Below are 20,557 nucleotides of genomic sequence, written 5' to 3'. Positions count from 1 at the left end.
AATAAACGTGGGGATTATCCCTTAAGTGCAAAGCGACATGCATGAGCACACAACACAGACACTGATGGTGGCATTTGTTGGAAAAAGCTGATATGTTTCTACGGCTTAGTGGCAGCCTGGTGCGTCACACAGTAACAGTAACGTACAGCACTGTACCCTATGCGCATGCACTAATAATGAAGTTGGAAGAGAGAGGGATGAGGGTGGTGATTTTGCAGAAGAGAGAGAAATGAGGAGAGAAAAGAGGATTATGCTACAATGTCAAAAGTTCTGCGCACATTAAGAAAACTGGCAGAGAAGTTTGGAGAATCATAGTGGGGACAGACTGTGGGATTACTGTAGCTTGTCTGTGTGTGTGTCTCTGTGTAATTTAGGATACAATCTGTGTTATTTTCAGCCCCTATAAATTGTATTTTTGATACCAACCCCCCCGACTTTACTGTGTGGAGAGTTTAGCCCTTTTCCCAAACAGCTTATGTAACTCAGAGAGCATAACCCAGGACTACACACACACACACACACACACACACACACACACACACACACACACACGAGAAGGCCCTGTGGCTACATCATCTGCACAGTCTCTCTATTTTCTCTCTTGTTCCCTGAACAGCACCCATGCTGCTTTGTGCTCAGAGGGCGGATCCTAAATGTAGACATATGATGCATGAAGGCCTCCCCTGTCAGTGCAGTGTCCATCTCTATGTCTTATTTTTCAGCACCCACTATTACAGTGTTATCACTGGTAAAAAATAATACAATCCACACAGGTGTGCTTGAACACACACATTAAGAAAGATGCAGACAGATAAGGCTACAGCTTGCTTCACAATCTTTGAGAGGCATTTTTAAACCAGAAAGTGAAGAAATTTGCAAATATTGAATTTAGTTGTATTCAGTTATCACTACATTTGTGACCTACGGGCGAGGACAAGTCAAGCTGTTTTGATGTGACCAAGCGAGCTTTCCTGTACCTGTTTATTACAAGATACACTTATCATTTATCATCATTATCTCTTGAGTTATACAACACAGCTGTTAATCAAGGTGTTTTACTCATATTAACTCCTCCCCTACCAAACAGCACATGAGGTAAAAAAAAAAATTCAATGTTAAATGTGAAATGTCATTTTTTTGTCCCTGACAAAAGAGCAAATAGTTGGTCCAGTCGGTCCAATTTCTAATTTTGGCAATTTAAAATGTTCAGACTGACAAAAAGGATTAAGTGTTCCTTTATGAGTTGAGAAAATCCTCCAATTTCTTAAGCTAAATTGGGCTGTTTTTTCTCAGCTCAGTAAAAGTTGACATTTTGGAGATACAGATACAGGTTTTCAGTGATGGTATGGGTCATTGATGTTACCAAATGTGAACAGTCCCAAAACCACATTGGCTTATATGTGAATTGTATGTGTTTTAGTGAGGGTTCAAATCAGATGTTTTCTATGGCTGCACCATTGATACTTCACGCATCCTTTTATACACATTTCTCCCAAAGTTCAGCCTGACATGGTTAGTATGTTGGACAACAGTGAGTCAGTGACTGGATTTTGAAATAAAGCTCTGAGAGTTTGAACACGGCTTGTTAGCACAACATGAGTTTGTAATGACAGTCGTGTCCTGGAGTGCAGGGAAGAGAAACAATAAGAGGGAGACAACAAGAGATAAGTTTTATTTATGCCACTGTGTCAGAAGAGAAATGTGTTTGCCGGCATACAGATGACGCCACTACTGCTACAGCTGCCTTTACAATATAATACAGTGACATCATCTGCCCTGCGGTGCTCTGTGTCTGTGTGTGTGTGTGTGTGTGTGTGTGTGTGTGTGTGTGTGTGTGTGTGCACTCATCAAGTCAATCAGGTTTAATTAAACTGTACAGTGATTAAGGGGCAAATTCCTCACTCTGTCATCTTGTGCACATCCTGTTTCACCCTCCCTCATAAATTCACACACACACACACACACACACACTGACTTGTTGTGCACTAGCCAACAGCATCTTTACAGTGACTAATCTACTATTAGCACTTGTCTCCCAGGCCCTCCCATCCTCCTCCTCCTGCCGTCCTTTGCACCACTCCCTTCCTCTTCCTCTGCTCCTTCTCCTCCTCCATTGATTTCCTGATTGTTAGGGTTTAGCAGCTTTCGACAAATAACAGTGGTGATTATGAAATGACAAAGTCTTATTTTCCTTGTTCAGGTTTTCATCTATCTATCCATCTTTTCAATCTTCCTCATCCTCCTCTCCCTCCTGCTCCATCTCTTATCCCATTTATACCTCTACACCTTGTCTTTTCCCCCTTCTGTTATTTATTCTCTTCCTCCCTCCAGTCCTCCTCCTTCCCCACCACCACTGCCGCCGCCTGTGCCGCCACCTCCTCCTGAGTCCCTCCATGGTGATTGTATCTGTGAGATAAGCTGGGTGTCAGACACGAAATGTTCTCCAATTTCTCTGTGTCTGCTGCTGGTGAGCAATGGGCAGACTGAAAGATAAAGTCAAAGAAAGACGACGGGGGTGGGAGGGAAGAAGGAAAAGAGTGAAAAAAAAACTGAGATCCTAAAAGACAGCTAGAGAGGAAGACAGAGGCAGATATGAGACGAGCATATGGAGGAAAGAGACAGAAGGCATTTATATTTTATACCACTTGCCATCACTCAACCAGATCTGCTAGTAATTGAGTACAACAGTAGGATAAGCCTAAAGGAATAGTTAAACATGTTGGAAAATACACTTATTTGATTTCCTGCAGGGAGTTAGATGAAGATAACAGCTAAAGAGATTAACATGAGCTTCAGAAGTGCTGGTAGGTGGGTTTTGTTAACTTTGGACAGAGCCAGTCTAGCTCTTCCCTCATTTCAAGTGTTTTTGCTATGTTAAGCTAACAGGCTGCTGCCTGTAGCTTCAAATGGACTGTACAAACATCTAACTCTGTAAATAAGAGTATTTTCCAAAAAGTTAAATCTCTTGAAATGTTATTATTTAATGCATCGTCAGGAAGTGAAGTATCGCTGAATATTCATGTCTTATTCATAAGAGACAAGGACATCTACATTTTGTTAGCAAAAGTTTGTTTCATTGTTTGTTTTTGGCTGTCTAAAATACTTTTTGTCGCAGAAAGAAAGCAAACACAGGAAAAGTTGGAGGACATGCAGAGACACTGTGGGTGAAAATGACCAAAAATAGCCTGCGCACCAAACCTCTGTAAGTGATATTTGGTTCCTGCACCTCTCCTCTTCAGCCGGGCTGGGGCAGGACAGCCAGACGTTGTCTGATTGATTGTGCAGAAAAGGAGAAGAGGAGAGAGGTTGCCATGGGGATGAGGAGAGGGGCCTTTTCCCTTCCTTCTTTTTTTTTTTTTTCTGAGGACCAGTAATTGGTGATAAACTTGAAGGGAGAGGCTGGAGGGTGGTAATCAGACGCAGCGAAGCACGACGGCTTTCGCAGAACCGAAGAAGTGCTGCAGGACTCAGGAAGCACGTGTGTGTGTGTGTGTGTGTGACACAAAAGTCAGTTTGTGTGTGGCACAAAGGCAGAGAAAGAGTGGGAGAGAAGATTGTGTGTGTGTGTGTTTTCCAGTCAGCTGGAGGTGACTGAAGACAAGGTGTTAATGAAATGTATAAAAGGAAACTGTTCAGATGGACTGTATCCAGCTGAGAGATGCTCCACGTGGCGCAGTCGACCATCGAACCCTCTTCGCATAAGTTCACTCCAACTCCATTTTCATTTGCATCCTGCTGCCCGCAGGAGGGGCTTCAGGGATAACAAGGACTACACACACACACACAAACACCTAGGAGCTACTAACGACAACTGAGGGTATAGAGTGGCATGAGGAGAATAGCATATATTTACTTTATTTTGGTGTCAGAGTGAGGAAATAACACAGCTACATAATATATATCACTACAGGGCTTATCGCTGTGTGCTTCTTTTCATGTTTCTTTAACATTTCATCGCCCTCCGAGGAGCTCTATGTTGTGTATGTTATGTCATTTTCCCTTGGAGGTTAGAGAGCAGGCCAAACCAGGCAGTGTGTGTGTTTATTGTGTACAGGGGGTTCAGTGTTGCTGCTCAAAAACCTGAAAATTACTGGAAATATTGTCTTTTTGTTTTTGTTTTTTTAGATTCTCCTGCAAGACAATCAACATCAGTCGCAGTGTGTGAAGGAAAAACTAAAACAAATGCAGTTTTACAGACTCTGAATACAGATTTTCTCCTCTCATCTCAGTTCTATCTGTTTATTCCTACAGTTCATCTGTTGTTATCTCAGCCAGCGTTGGGAGCAACAATCTTTTTTAACACTATAAGTGTGTTGCGGTGTAGGTTTTATGACACCCCTTCAGATGTGAATGCTAAGATGGTCTGTTGGTGCGCTAAAGCTCTGCTGTGAGAAGTCAATACAGCACAAAGGAAACTAGCAACTAATTTTCCATCATTTAATTCAAAATGAGAGTAGCTTACAAGTACTAAATCAACATCATTTGCCATTTCAGTTTCTTTGTGATGGCATTAAGTATGAGTCTCATCTCTAACAGTATAGTCTATTATTATATTATATTGGCTGCAGGCCTGCTGTACTGTATGTTTGATAGGTAAACACGTTAAAATCAAATCAATATTTTGCATCTGGCTGCTGACCTGAAGGAGCTGATGAACGATCTACTGCATTCATTAATTAAGGCCTTATGTAAACATGATTTTGCATCCGTATTTTGCTCACTAGCTACACAGTCTCTTGGGACAAACTCCCTTCTCTCTCATCTCTCCAGCTGCCGTCATCTCTTCACCATCTCGTTGAGACGTTCTCTTATGTACTGACAGTGATGGCGATACAAAAGTGGCTCCCGACCTCCTGTTTAAAATCTCCTTTAACTGAGGTTTAAAAAAATTATGTTCAGGCAATGTAAACCACAATTCAAACGATAGACAAATAGCACAGAGAAGAGGTAAACATGTCTTAAACAGTAGTCAGTAACAAGCACACTGTATCACCCATCAACTAAATATATTTTGCTATATTAAAGCCTTTAGAGGAGATTTCACCTGTGATTGAACTGCAGGGTCACGTTTTTCTCTGCATGAGCCACCAAAATAAGTTGTGAGTACATGACAGTGCAGCTCTCTCTTTTTAAGCTCTCGTGTCTCATTATCTTAATCTAAGTGACAAGTTCTTGACGGTACATTACGAAGAATAAAAGGCAAGTTGATGTGCTTCCCCTCTCACCTGTAGGCCTACACGCCCCTTTAATCTGACTGACAGCTGCTTAAATCAATGACAGCGGAGACTAGAAAGAAAACGCTGCATTAAAGATGCGTGAACCTCCTGATGCAGCGCGATACCACGAGCACAGCCTACGGATCTGAAGTATAACATTAAATAAAATACAGTATGACCTCTGACAGTAATGCTTTTTATAGTCAAAATGCTGCAAGGATCAACACCTTTCATGTGATCGGTTCTTTCTTGGCTGGTTTCCTTGACAACAAAGCAGAGGATGAGGGTTTCTGCGGTTGAAATGATTTTGTCTGGGACCAGAAAAGAGGAAACGTGTAATGAATGCGAACTGAACAAACAGATCCAATCGATTATATCTGCAAAAGTTTGTCTGAAGCTCATCAGTGGTGGATTAGAAAGTTTCACGGGGGGGGTGGCAGGTTCTGGCAGGGTGCAGAGTAATTATCCAGCTCTGGACTGATGCCTCATGCAGCTAAACACTGCAGGTGAATGTAGAAGGTGCAATGAAGGACACGAGGTATGGCAGTTAAATATGATTTGTAGGTTACAATCTACAGCGTGCCACCGATAGCTGGAGTACGGCACATGATTAATGAGCGTTGTGGACAATCAAACCATTGCTGTTGTAGAGCAGGTCAGGGGATTGTTTGCTTTTAAAGAGCACTGGATGGTACTTTCAAGATGGAAATCAAATCTAATATCATTTACGCAGCCCTGACGCAGAGAGGAAGAAAAGATCCAAGACGAGACAACACTTAACATAAGAATTAACAGAGTAAATGACATACATTTGACTATGTATGTAAATACTAAGCTGAAATGAATTACTGTTGGTGTAGGGCGAGTAAATGCATCAGTCTGTTTGTCAGATAAAAATTATCTGCAGAACCAGAGATTTCTGCCAGCTCATTCCCTTTTAAAGCGGCGTGTGGTAAAATAGAGCCGATTTGCAATTCAAATCAATACTTGTTGAACTGCACGGGCTATTTCCAAACATGTCTTGAGATAAATTAACCCAAATTCACATAAGCAAGTTTTGTGGCAAATTCACAGGCGCCGTTGCATCAGACAAAGATTCGCTCCCTGATTATTAACGCAACATTGGTGGCCAACAGCAGCACTCAATCCCCAAACGCCTCACATCTCCCCCTGGATTACAGTTTATAGTGAGCGAGGGATGAAGAAGAAAAAACACTAAAGTTAAGTATGTCTGTGCTGCATTTGCTGCCGTGCTGTTGTGACGGCCACAGCCACACATTGTAATATGATCCCAGTGCACACTCACCTCAGTAGGTTTGATACCTACACATGTTAATTTCATTTGCAGTCAACAACAATTAGCATCACAGTTTGTTTGATTTGGAATCTGTCATGTTAAGGTACCGTGGTTGTTGGTGAAAGCCTCTTCCTTGTTGAGCAAAAGGCGTAGCCCCTCTTCTTCTCCTTCTTCTTCTTCTTTTTTGATTTTCCTGGCGGACTACAAACCAACGTTAATGGTGCATGCCCGGAGTGTTTCACATCATGATGCAAAAACTGACAAAAAAAAAGACTCCTGGAGCCAGCTCATCGGGCCAAACCATGTGCTGCCATGTCACTGGGGGATTTGGGTTCAGTTAGTTTTGCTTAGTATTTAGTTGTGGTTGGTGTCCATCTTGTTTACCCCTTGTGCGTTATTTGGTTTGGCCAAGTCACTATATATATATGTTTCCTCCGGTGACATAGTGGGTGGCAGGTCAGTTTGTTCAGTTAACGCCTTGTTTAGTTGTTGTTATATTGACCTCTTTTCAACTTCTCGGTTTATTATGTTCTTGCATTGTTAAATAAATTGAATTAAAAAACTCAAAGTCTGGTTTCCTCGTTGCCTGACAACTGTCCAGTGTGAACTCAAATCTTACACAAAGACTTGTGATTAGTATAGAGACAGTGGAATGAGATAATACGCCTTTACAGTACATTACAGTGCAAATGGAACAGCAATAAATACTAGTTACCTTTCTCATTAATGTTCAGTCTTTGTTGATAGTCCTGCATTAGGTGTTTTCTCCGTTGACTCAGATATATTTTGAGAATGTGCTTTGATGTGGCCGTGCTGTAGTGGACTATTTTATATAAAAAAGCGTTTTTCATATTTTGTCAACCTCACAACATCACAAACTACAGCCATAAGATCTGATCTGACTTTGTGTAAATAACAATTATAACATTGCACAGTTATTTAATCGTTTTACTATAAATATTAAATGTATCATTATAAAATATTGTACAGGGTTTTCTGTTTCTTATATCATTCTACAAATAAATCATTTCCTACTTAACTCTTGCAAAGTGTGATATGGGCTGTATGGGTGATGGCAGTCAGTCTGAGTCATAAGTCCATTGCCATAGTCCTGAGAGAAAACTTTGGGATTTGAGGCTCTATTGTGCACTACTACTTACACACCACAGTACTCAGATCCTGTACTTACTGTGAAAGTAGCAATACCACACTGTGAAAATACGCTACGAGTAAGTAACACTGTCAGTGTTTTACTATTGTGCTTGCTCATGGTGGGAACTGTTGGGTCTCTGTAATAACATCATAAAGAGTCGGTCTTGACCTGCTCTATTTGTAAAGTGTCATGAGATGACTTTTGTTGTGATTTGGCGCTATATAAATAAAATTGAATTGAATTGAATTGAATATTAAATATGATGTTTCTGGATCAACATTCCTGCTGCATTAATGTGCATGTTGCTTTTGACTGCTGCAGATGTTTAAGGTGGAGCTAATTTTAACTACTATATATAGTTGGGTAGTCCTACAGAAATGCATCATTTTCTGTAAGATCATCATGTGTTTTGCGGCGTCGATGTTCAACTTTTCATGAGCACAGAAAAACATTGTTGACTAGCTAATACAAAGGGGGATTCTAAATCATTTATATACCTTAAGAAGTAGGAGAATTTTCTCAACTGAAGGAACACTTTCAGTTTATCAACACATTTGGAGATACATGGTTTTCACTGGACACGAAGGGTATGAAAGATTGTAATCTGAAAAATAACTAGTAACTAAAGCCGTCAGACAAATGTAGGGGAGTAGAAGTATAAGGGTACATAGAATAGACATGCTCAAGTAAAGTACAAGTACCTCAAATTTATACTTAAGTACAGTACTTCAGTAAATGTACTTCGTTACATTCGACCGCTGATCTGTGAGAAAACAATGACCACAGTCTGTCATTATGCATTCAAACCCACACACTCTTTTCATTGCTGGCTTGGTTCAGGCTGAACTTCACATTAAACAAGCTTCCACGTGTGCAGCATGCAGTGAAAGCCAATTTAAGTGTTACTCCCTCTCGCTGTTCTCGCTGCCGTATGCTCTGAGTGGAAATGAAGGAAATTGGCTCACACAGGTGGACGTCCAGATTTCTGCAGGAGGCTGGTGGCTGCAATTGTCCCTCCTATTGTTGGTCTGCTTCATGGGTTGTGGCACACTGTGCTCACTGAAAATTTACATTTTATTTTCGGGAGCTGGCAGGTGGGCTGGCAGGTTCTGGCAGCTGGCACGCCCTGCCACCCTGTAGGTCCGCCCCTGAAGCTCATTTCCTCAGTTTGGACTTTATCTCCGTCTTCCATTCGTGCCCTTTCTCTGAACCGCATTCATCTGTCTCCATCCCTCTGCTTTATGCAACTGCTGCTATGACCTATGTAGTAAAGGCCATTATGGTGTGTGTGTGTGTGTGTGTATTTCTAAGCATCCTCCTGTCTGTTTGTTCTACCCCGGTGGGTCTCCTGTGCATGTGTGCGTGTGAACGACATAGTGAAGGCCTCCTGTGTGCGAGTCCCTTGCGGGGCTCTCCGGTGTGTGTCTCGAGGTACAGAGTGACCCTGATGTGTCAGCTCTGCTTAGAAGAATGAACGGAGAGCTGGTGGACCACCGTGACTCACACACACACACACGGGAAACCTCCTTAGGGCTCTCCCTATGATCACTGCACCCCACCCACCCACACACACACACACACACACACACACACACACACACACACACACACACACACACACACACACACACACACACACTCCTGACATTTTTCCTCGAAGCACATCTATAGGCTTCCATTTTATGGCTGTAGCATGACATTGTCATGAAACCTGCAGGCGTCGCAAAAGTTTCTGTCCCCATATATTTGTGTTAACTCTATAAGTACGTGTGTAATATGATGTGTACGTGTTTGTAGCCCAGCTTGTCTTTTCACAGTTTCCCTGCAGGGCAGATTAGAGTTTGCCTGTGTGTGTGTTTGTACATTAATTTCATAAAAGGGCTGAAGAAAAACAAGTGGATTACCATGAGGGCAGAGCAGAACTGGGGGGCATCAACCTTTTGGAAAAACACTTTTTTTGTTGAGAGTAAAAGAAACTATGTGATGATGCAGTATAATTATATGCATGTTCCCAAAGACACAACAAAGGAACACACAAGTAGCTGAATGTGTTTATTAGAGTTTCACAGATGCAAAATCAGTAAAATGGAGAGTTACAGAAGAAGAAAACAGACAGGGAGAGAGAATATACACTGCTTATAAAACGTATTCACCTCCCGGGTTGGACTTTTATACTTTATTGTTTTACAAAACTGAATCATTGTGTTGAACCCACTAAGGACGTTTTGACAGAGATCCCTACAAACGTCTTCAAATGTATCATACAGATATAAAAAACAAAACAATGAATTGCATAAGTATTCACCCATCATGGCTGCAGCCAAGTGTTTTCAGAAGTCACATAAAAAGTCGTAACTTGGTTAAATACAAAAGCTTCAGTTTTCTCCATAAACTATGAAGATAAATCTGTGAGTTAGCTGAAAAGAACCATTCACAGGAAAGATGGAAAACTTGAAATTTGATTGGAAAACTGAGCACTTAGAAAGAGGCCACCAAGAGGTCTGTGGACATGATGGGAGACTGCTGCTGCACTGGTGCTTCACCAGCCGCTGCTTCATGGCTCTGGACTAATAAAATGTTTGCCAGAAGGCATGTGGGAGACTGTGAAACATAGTGGAGTAAGATCATGCTGTCTGATGAGTTGAGGTTTTTGACCATCATAGTTAACGCTACAATCGTTGTAAGCTTGATATCACACATCACCACCTCCAGAATGAAGCCTGTGGAGGAACCACAGCTGCCTTGCAGATTTGTGAAGGTGGAAGGTCAAATAAAAATAGGTCCCACAGTCCAAACCTTAATTCAATCCAAAGTTCGTGGTGGGACTTGTGGTTGACTGTTTGCTCACCGTTCCCATGCAACTTGACAGGACAGGACTGGACAGGACTGAATACTTATGCAAACAATATTTTTTATTAAATATTTGGACCAGATTTTGATCAATTTGTAAATATCCACTTTCGCGTTTTCTGACGGATCGGTGTCAAAAATGTAGTTATGGTGCATCCACTGTGACTCAATGTTGAAAACAATGAAACATGGCAAAAAGTACATGGAGGGAATGAAGACTGTCTACAAGGAGTGTAAAAACATGACTACACAGAGTCTTCTCTGGACTCCTGCTGAGGTCTGGGCTGGAGGGCAGCTAATAACACACACACACACACACACACACACACACACACACACTGCATATACACACTTTTCACACAAACTGTGCTTGAAGGTGTTTAAAACTAACATTTAGCTCAACATCATAATCTCTACCAGCAGAGGTGGAGCAAAAACACTCTACAGCACAGCAGCTAGCGTCCTCTGCTGTCCAAATAAATAAGAAAGGTGGTGAAGATGGGCAGTTCAATACAGCTGGTAAGACAACTGCTGACAGGTTAATACAGTTAATATAGATTGTTTCATGGCTCTCCTTTTTCACTAGGTATATACAAGTGTGGACCCAAGTAGAAAGGACGATGGAATGATTATAACGCACTTTAATTTGTTTCTTTAAGCTTACAGACAGGAACTTCTGTGCCCTGTTTTTATATCACAATACACTGTTGCAAAGATTCTATGTTGTGCATAACAAACACATAAAGATGTTTATTCCAATGTGGCTAATTCATAATATAAAACTTCATAAATACTGCTGGTTAATGACAAAACTGTCCATGTATTGTGTACTGCCTCTAAGCATCGCAGACTTTAGAAAATGACCTACAGAGTGGAGGCAGCGCTGAGGACTGTGTGAGGACAGGAAGCAAAGAGAGCTGAGGGGGACAGACAAGACTACTGATCAGGCTGGGGCAAAAACATTGTTTTGAATACGTGAATATGGCTTGAAATGTGACCTAATTAAGGTGCACTGAGTTTATTGGACTCAGAATAAGGGATAATGGTAAATCAAGGACTCTTATTTTATCACATATTGTAACAATTTCTGACGACGGCCATCTTGCCCTTAACTGCGACTTTCTTCTTTTAAATCGTAATGTTTTTTTCAGCACATGCCTCTCCTTCCTTCACTCCCCAAAAGACACAATTACATACGAGATAACACTTGTCCACTCACAAACACACGTACACATATTCACACATACTGGTGCACATATGCAGTCGAATGGACACAAGCACAGATATGCAACTCTGAGCGAGGTTTTGCACAGCACTGTGTCCTGCAGGGTAACAGACACAGCTCCATCACCTGTCATATCTCTGCTTTTCTCTCAGTCCCGGTCCTGGTCCCTGTGGAACAAACTCTGGACCAAATCAGGTCACCATCTCCTATGACAAAAGGTTATCTTACAATTGCAATTTTGAACGGCAGGATTATCTCAACACTTCTTTGAGCAATAGTACAGAAAGAGTGCTAAAAACATCACAAAATCCTAAATCAGATTCCTCTACAACTGCAAGTCGATAAACTTAAATTTTCATTAAAAAAATGCTAAGCACTCAATGCTATTGCCTAGAATAACCTGACCGAATAAGTATTTTCTGAAAACAAATACATCAAAGGTTCCTCTCAGCATGTCTTTCATGCCTCTGTCCCATAATGCAATGCAGTGATTGAGACACATGCCACCGACCAATGGAAACAGAGGAACGTTGGCCGCAGACTTGCCGCACGTCGAGTCGGAAGCGAGTTAGGAAATCTTGATTGGTCCATCCAACCGTCCCGGCTGCTTCTTCTGTACATCAAGTCAAGTCAAATTCATTTGTGCAGTGGAGGTTATATTTTACATGTGATCCTGTGGTCTGTTTACGTTTTGGTCCAGTTCATATTCAAAAAGGAGCAGATGGCAGTGTGAGGCCATAATCCACATACAGTACGAGTGTCCGTCATTCTGGTCCTTACAGTCGCGGAATGATGATGTCACTGGAATGTTCAGAGGTCATCGGAGGCCGCCCTTTAAAAGAACAGAGGGCATTGAAATCAGTGTAGTCACATCCTAAACTTCAAGAACATGTGAATATATATTTATTTATCCATTACAGCAGACTGAAACTACTAAAATGTAGATTTTATCCCTGAACCCAAAACCAGTTTGACAGCATTTTCAAAAGTCCCCTGTGAGGTCAAGCTTCAAATTTTCATCCAGACTACGAATGTCTCGGAGCCATGGCAACCAGATATGAGGCTGCTGACAAGATGTGGACTCGATAGGCAGCGGTCAAGAGAGCGGATAAAGGCAGCCTGAAATCAGCTTTATCTTTCACTCAAACTATCATGTGTCAATTTCAGTGTATTATACAGTGGTCTTCTATACTATTCATCTAATTATTGTTTTCATTACCAATTAATCTGTCTATTATTTATTGCGATTAATCGATTCATTATTTCGTCTGTGAAATATCAGAAATCAGTGAAAAATGCAAATCAAAACTTGCCATCTTTAAATTGCTTGTTTTGTCAGACCTGAGGAGCAAAACCCAAAGATATGAACCCCAGACAAGCAGCGCGTCCTCACATTATAGAAGCTGGAACCAGCAAAGTATTTCTGTTTGATAGGTGACTTGAACGATGAAATGATCAAAAATCAAAGGTGAATTTTCTGTCGATCGACTAATTCCCTCGTTTCAGCACTATAAACTATTAACAGAGTCATTAATGATAATGGTAAGATAACCTCAGGTTCATCCCGTTTTAACAGCTATAGGTGTGATAGTAAAAAAGAGAAAAATAATTGTAACATCGTAACAGAGTACTTTATGTAGTGTAATCGACTCACATTCACAAGCACTGGCACCAATGAGCCTGATGCAGCTCACACAGACTACGGAATACACAGCTGACATATGAATCAAAATTAATCTCATTTGAAAATCTACAATGTGTGTGTTAAATTGCCTTACCTGTCTTGCAGCGACCACTATCGAACATCTCTAAAGAGCTGAAAGATAAACAACAGGCGGGGGGTTATGACACAGAAAGAGATGGACAGATGGAGAAACCGGGAGGTGTAGAAATAGATGGAGGTGAGGACAGTGATGGACTGAAGACAGGACGGAAATGTAGGGTGAAAGACATTCAGAGGCAGGCAGATGGTGATGGTGTATCTAAACAACAAGAGAAGTGTGAAGATTTGTTTGAGTGCGAGAAGAGAGATGAGGTGAATCTGTGATGTTAACATTCAAAAGTCAAATCAAACATCATTAGATTCACTGTGAGAGTCATAAACAGGAGCAGTCAATCATCCTCTCTCTCACACACACACACACACACACACAAGTTTCATACAAACAGGCACACACTGACACACATGGTCAGCATGCCATATTTACTCTTTCACTTCACGTTGAAAATTGGACATATCAATATGCAGTGACTCTCTCTCCTCCACCCCCACATACACAAACATCCCGCAAAAAAATCCAGCTTCTGCTGCTGCCGCACCATCACCAAAGCGATCACACCTCCTCTCACACTCCCAACAAAACATTGTATCCAGTCAATACACTGACAAGACGAGGTTCAATAGAAAATATCTGGAAGGCAACAACACAGCAACCCTGGCATCGTGTTATTGCCAAAGACTGAGTTGAATTCTTATGTGCTGCTGCTGCAGTCTGCAGCAAACTAATGAGAGGCATATGATGACTACAAACAGCAGGAGAAGACAACTGCATCATCAGATTGTGGACATTTGGTCCCACGGCAGCAAGACTGAGTGCAGAGTGAATTACTTTGGATGGCTGCGCTCAAATCTTCTATGAAAATAAGGGAATAGATGGAGAGGGTGATATTGATGTTGCTGAGCGGGTCTGGTTTAAAGTCAGTGCGCTTGAAATATAGTCCAACAACCAACGTGATGTTTGTCAAGCTATTGCAAAGTACACAACTCTATGAGCTGGTATGGCAGCAGTGCTGTGAAACACAGTGTTAACCATAGTTTGCCCACAGGCACGAGTTCACTTCAAACGTGTTAGTCTTTGTTTCTGTTTCCTTGGTGTTTTGAAGCTTTGGCAGAGCCTCACCAGAATAACTCTGTTTTGTTGGTTCTCAGTCCAAACTTCTACAATATGAAGATGCTGCTGTCTACTCCTGTTCACATCATCTGGATTCTTAAACATTTTCAGACCCAGACACAAATTAGTAATTTATTCTCTTGTCCTGGAATTCAGGCACTTCAAAAGGAAGAGCCCTGGAGTCTATTTTTGGTCAAAACCCACAGTTTAAGAACCAGATCCTGTCATGATGATTAAATCAAAGATGAATCATGGAACAGAGATGATTGATTCTACACAGGTGCAACCCCCAACTCCTGTCCTCCAGAGATAACTAATAAAAAGAAAAGACATATAAAGAAAGACCACTGAACGTGCATGTTGTGCATGTTCTTACAAGACTGATACTTTTCATGCGCAGTCATATATCTCAAATATTTAAACTGAGTAGAGTACATATTACACAACTAGTACACGTTCAGTGCAAATTTGTCCTCCCCTTCGGTGAGGTTTAAAGTTGAGGATCTGGACCACCTGTGCAGCATGAATGTCTCTGATTAGCCAGCAGCTTTAGATTGAGCTTCCTGGTTTGTTCTAGATTAGTCCCGGTGATTGGTAGGTTGACTCACAGCAAGCGGGTCTTGGCTGAAAGCTGCTACGCTGTTCCGCATCTCATTCTCACTGCCACGCAGAGGTATCAGTGACACATTACCATGACGCGTGTCCGGCAACACGCGGCTCACCCGCGTCTGCTGGAGTCCGTCCTGAGGCCACACGTCGCCATCGTACTTTAATAAAGAGTGGACACGGACAGAGGGAGAGAGGGGGCAAGGAGAGATTTTACATAATACTGTCAGCAGGTTTAGGAAAAGATTTTAGAGCATGTTACTGTGCCAGGCCATTTAAATTGTCCTGTTGAGGACGTACACTGCATCCAATAGTGCTGTGTTACCACTAATGCTATAGAATACTTCCACAAACCAAATAGCAGTGCTACAGCATGGCCATAAATTATGTGTTTTTAAGCCCGCCAACTTATTATTTTTGTGTGTGTCTGTGTCTGTGTGAGAGAGAGAGAGAGAGAGAGAGAGAGAGAGAGAGAGAGAGAGAGAGAGAGAGAGAGAGAGAGAGAGATCTTACCTGGATACTGAGAAAAGTAGCATACCACTCCCTCATTTCTGACTGGGTGTCACAGCAGAGATACCTGTAAATAAATAGAGGGTGATACAATGAGGGAGACAGTGTGATAAAAATTAGGAGGTGGTGTGTGTATGAATACTGTGTGTGTGTGTGTGTGTGTGTGTGTGTGGTCTTGGGAGAGAAGAAGTCAGCGAGGCAGAGAGGCATTTGGAGGCCGAGGGAAATTTGGAAAAAAATAACCAGAAGAAAGAGAGAGTGGTAGTCAAAGATATGAACTGAAATTGACATATCCTCTCTTATGGCGCCCAGTGGTAGCGCCACGAGCGTAAACACTGAGCGTGATTCCTAATTTAAACTCCCGACAAAGAGAAACACTGATTAGGACCTTCAGCGGTGAGTGTGCGTGCGTGCCTGTGTCCGTGTCTCTGTAATGTGTGTGCATATTTTATGCCACTCAGGTTGCCATCGCATAGCCCTCTGAGTCATCAGCCATGCTGTGGTGCTGAATAACTAGGCTGATTTATACAATTATTACTGTTATGAGCACAGATTTAGACTACAACAATTATTCAAGTGCTCTCCACTGAGACACAACAAGACACTGATACAGACTTGAGACGAGTACACAGTATAGCGTACACCACAGACATAAATTTAGCTACAGTCAAGAGATTTTGCACACATGCTAACACACCACACACGCGCGCGCAGAGCTCCTCCCTTTCCCTAGTTTGCATCATTAGGGCCAGAAGAGCTCATTAGTGCTTGTTAGGACAGTCACTCTATTCTAGCATGCATACATACAGTACAGTACTCAGTTATGTTCTACAATACATTCATTTTCTATGCAATTAACTGGGCCACTAATCTAGAACATTATGGACTGCAGAAGAATAAATGCTGCTCATTTATCATCATGGGTTTCCATAAAGACGCAGAATAAAATTTACATAATACTCATGAAAATGTATCAGTGAGCTTAAGTACAGTGAGCGCAAGAATATGCTGATAAAGAAGTGCTACAAAAAGGGGAAAATGAATAAGCGTTTAAGAGTTTTGAGGGGATAAAAGCAGTAACAGGATAAAACTAAGCGACATTAAGTGCAGGTGGGTAAGTAAGATTGGGAGAGAGGGGTTCAGTCAGCCACATCGGCGCCTCCTCATGCATTAATTTTCCCGTTTTTTCACTTTCTTGCTTTTCTCTAACCACACTCTCCTCACTAAGTTTTCTTTTACCTGCAATAAATGCAAAATTTCTAACTTAGTGTACAGTATCTCTCCTTCAGCGTGACACTTTGCCTCCATTCTTTGCACTTTCTCCCCCTGCTGTCTTTATCTTTCTTCCACATGCCCTCCCTCTCTCTGTTTGTTCCTCTCAGGTGTGTTTTTCGCTGTGAGCGACATGGCGGTGGAGCGTAACCGAGAGATGATACGGCCTACAGCGTGACGAGAACAGCACTCCCATTACAACAGTGCTGATGTCTACTGCTGTTGACAATGTGGAGCCCAGTATAACACGAACACACGGACACACACAGAGCGCGCACATGGATGTACACACATATTCAACTGATGCACGCACACAGACAGAGGGATGTATATGTAAACCGACCCAGATTAGAATAGAGGTATGGTTACAGGTGTACTCATGTGTGTTTCCCTCCTGGGTGGAGCCGACCTTTCATATGCCTCCTTCTCCAAACTCTCACGCAGGGATATGACCTGTTTTCTCTGCCTACAGAGAGAAACCGCCAGCTTTTTCTAACGTTGGTCATGTTTACGTGCACGTCAAAAATGTGATCATCCTGCCACTAAGGGAGAAATCAGAAAGCATCAACAGCAGGCGTGTCAGGAGGAATGAATATGTTGGCACTGAAGGCTGCATACTGCAGAGAGATACAAATCTGAGCAGGACAGGAATTAAATTACTTAAAGGCAAGAAAACCACATTCTTCAGTTCTATCCAACATACTAAAATAAGCATATATATATATATATATATAATCTCAGGTCATCTGTCTCATGCTACAGATAATTTATGGAGGGATGCTCACAAATGTGCAAAGTATGCCTGAGGACTGTATCTCTATGAGAGCCGCAAACTGGTCCAAACTAATAAAGTAATTTGATATGCTTTCAACAACGTTCATCGGACTGTCTATGAAGTTCAGAGAGCAGAGCACTGCACCAAATCTGTCTTGGGTTGGGGTGTAACACAGATACGTATGAAAGTAAAAAGCTTGGAATAAACATGTGTGCTTGTTGAAAGTGACGACAGAACTGGCCTGAGCTGTGAGTGACAGCTATGTATTGTATATAAAAAGGTCTACATGCCGTACATACAGCACTGGTCAGCTTACTCACCACTGCTGTCTCTCTGGCTTCTCCTGTTTCTTACTCTCATACACCACCGTCAGTCCCCAACTGGAAACAGACAGAAAAATAAAATGAGTTCAACAGCAGTACAATTATTAATGGCCCAGCACTGACGATTCTTGGGCTCAGTCTGCCCCCTAGTGGTCACTCTGTTTAGTCCCCCATGAGTTATTTCGGATAAGACAAATAATTAAATGCGTCTAAAATTGAAAAATGAATTATTTAAGTTTAGCAGTTCATTATTCCTTTAAATTATTATGCTGAAGTGCAAGTGAGGTTACAGAATTGGCCGACCTGTGAACAGTTTTAAATGCATTAATTCTGAAGTAGGCTCAGGGGCAGTGACAGATTTGGTTCAAATAAAAAAAAGAAAAGACAGTTGAATGAAAAGTCCATTAAAAAACATTAAAATTTGTAAATGGTGCAGAGGTGTATACTCTTGTATACTAAAGCTATAGAAGTGGTATAGCATATAGCATTACTTTTCTGAAAATAAATACCAAAGGTAAACTTTAAGCTTTCAGCAAATAGTGTATATTCTTAACATTCACATACATAAAGACAAGCACATTATATGCTCCAGGGAAAAAGATTGGTATATTTTTTGTGCCCAGTGAAGTGAGTGAATCACCAGGACTCTGCTTTCAGCCCCCTGTTGCTTTGATAGGAAGTGACATCAGTGCTACACTGCATGTGCTCACCATGTGGGAGGACGGAGTTTCTTCTTAACACCCAGGTAGACCTTTAGGTTTTTCACTGTCCAATCACGTTCTGGACGGTTACTCTGACAGGCAGAGAGAGACAGAAACATGGTGAATGAGCCTGTGAAGGAATGTGACAAAAACAACACGAGAAAGTAAAATTAGTCTTACTCTGACTTCCTTGTACATTCTGAGAGAGCTGGAATTGAGGATAAAATATCGGTCGTGGAAACTTCCAGTGGACAGTCCCAATCCCAAGATGCTTCGCTCTTCTCGGAATTTCATCATCCCATGTTTGGATGCATCCACTTTACTGGCTGGAGGGCAGAATGATGAGATTATTAAGAAAGAGGTGACGTGGAGGACTAACAATGCAGCGACTTAGGGAGAATCATTTTGTTGGGATTTGCGGGGTTTGTGTGTTTACCCAGGTAGACGATCATCGTGTCCATAGCGACGTGTTTCTTGATAAGCAGGTGGGAGTCTGTGCCAAAGGAGTGAAGGATGGGTAAGACTCGCTCCTGATAGTGCAGAGGACGTTCTGAGGGAGGCACAGTGAAACACAACTCAGGGTGAAGTAAAATAATCTGAACCTCAAATCATTTGTTTACATCATCTAATGACTTTTAGCATTATTAAAAGGAAGACAAATAGGCGGAGCTCTTTACACCATGATAGACGGAGCTCAATATTTTTAGTGGCTATAAAATGTTTTTGTGTTTCTATTTTAGCAAACAATGAAATGCAGATTTGGTTTACAATGATATCCCCTTACATTCTTGCAAACAGTGCTTTTACGCCTACACACCAAACTCAAAAATAGCTTTTGTTATTGAAGTACAAAAGTCTGTAATAAACCAAAAAAATGACTGACAGAATTCCCTCCAGCTCTTCTCGTCACTCAGAATCAGAATCAGAGTCAGAGAATCAGAAATACTTTATTGATCCCCGGGGGGAAATTTTACAGTACTGGTGCTCCCATTCAAGATTAGAAAGCAGAAAGCAGCAACATGCTCCTTCTAATTTCCCTCTTCTTTCTCAGTATCATTCCTCTATCTCCTCCTATAATCAGCAGGTTGGTTTTCGGGCCAGTGATGGGAAATCTGCCAAATCTGTTGAGTGTTACTGGCATTTGATAAGCCACCTGCAGGATTCCCGGTGGGGAACCAGATGGCCCACATACCGGGTTCAAAACAAACCACGACACCCAGTCGCATTGCTGAGAATTATCTTTTTGCCTCTGGAGCTTGTGCGTCACTTTGGGTAGGTCAGGCTGCAGGTTGAGTGGAGAGCACTTCACAAGCTTTGAGTCATTGTTTTTGTTTCGCTGTGGGCCTTGTCATCTTTCATGTTAATTTTACATGTGAACCCATGTTGCTTTCCAAACCACAGGAGATATAAATAGAGCCTGTACTCTGAGGACGAAAGGTAGATTTAAAAAGAAGATGGTGGATAATTAAGACATATTTATAGCCATAAAATCTACATCAAAATTAAAAACTTAAAAAAGTTAGGTGTGTCAACTATTGCCCCTTCTCCCTCTGTCCTCCCATCTGTCTTACCCATTTCTTCCTTGTCGCTGACCTCCCAGCAGCTCCAGTACTCTTTGACTTTAACCGGGATGTTACGCCGGTCCAGAACCTCACAGGTCAGCTCTGCTGCTGTCATAGAACCAGGGATCTGAGGGAGGAAGTAACACACACAGTTACTCCAGAGGGTGAAAGTGTGG

General features: G+C 41.8%; 1 protein-coding gene across 4 annotated transcripts in view; it reads right to left on the bottom strand.

The window, feature by feature from the left end:
* Window positions 1-9,705: 9,705 nt before the first annotated feature.
* Window positions 9,706-20,557, bottom strand: part of LOC139284934 (arf-GAP with Rho-GAP domain, ANK repeat and PH domain-containing protein 1) — a 51,888-nt gene continuing 41,036 nt past the window's right edge. For 2 of the 4 annotated variants that reach the window (XM_070905310.1, XM_070905311.1), the window contains exons 26-34: window positions 20,391-20,508; window positions 19,256-19,369; window positions 19,000-19,145; window positions 18,829-18,911; window positions 18,116-18,175; window positions 15,752-15,815; window positions 15,241-15,399; window positions 13,520-13,557; window positions 9,706-12,573 (exon numbers count right to left, since the gene is read on the bottom strand). In XM_070905310.1, coding sequence (XP_070761411.1) covers window positions 13,537-13,557; window positions 15,241-15,399; window positions 15,752-15,815; window positions 18,116-18,175; window positions 18,829-18,911; window positions 19,000-19,145; window positions 19,256-19,369; window positions 20,391-20,508 — 765 coding nt within the window. In that variant the 3' untranslated portion in view covers window positions 9,706-12,573; window positions 13,520-13,536. Of the gene's footprint in view, window positions 12,574-13,519; window positions 13,558-15,210; window positions 15,400-15,751; window positions 15,816-18,115; window positions 18,176-18,828; window positions 18,912-18,999; window positions 19,146-19,255; window positions 19,370-20,390; window positions 20,509-20,557 lie in introns of those variants that run through there. The other 2 variants (XM_070905312.1, XM_070905309.1) reach the window with 2 other exon arrangements.

Source organism: Enoplosus armatus, chromosome 5 (assembly GCF_043641665.1).
Source record: "Enoplosus armatus isolate fEnoArm2 chromosome 5, fEnoArm2.hap1, whole genome shotgun sequence".
NCBI classification, from domain to species: Eukaryota; Metazoa; Chordata; class Actinopteri; order Centrarchiformes; family Enoplosidae; genus Enoplosus; species Enoplosus armatus.
The sequence above is the reverse complement of the archived record's forward strand: the minus strand, read 5'-3'. Positions and strand labels throughout refer to the sequence as shown.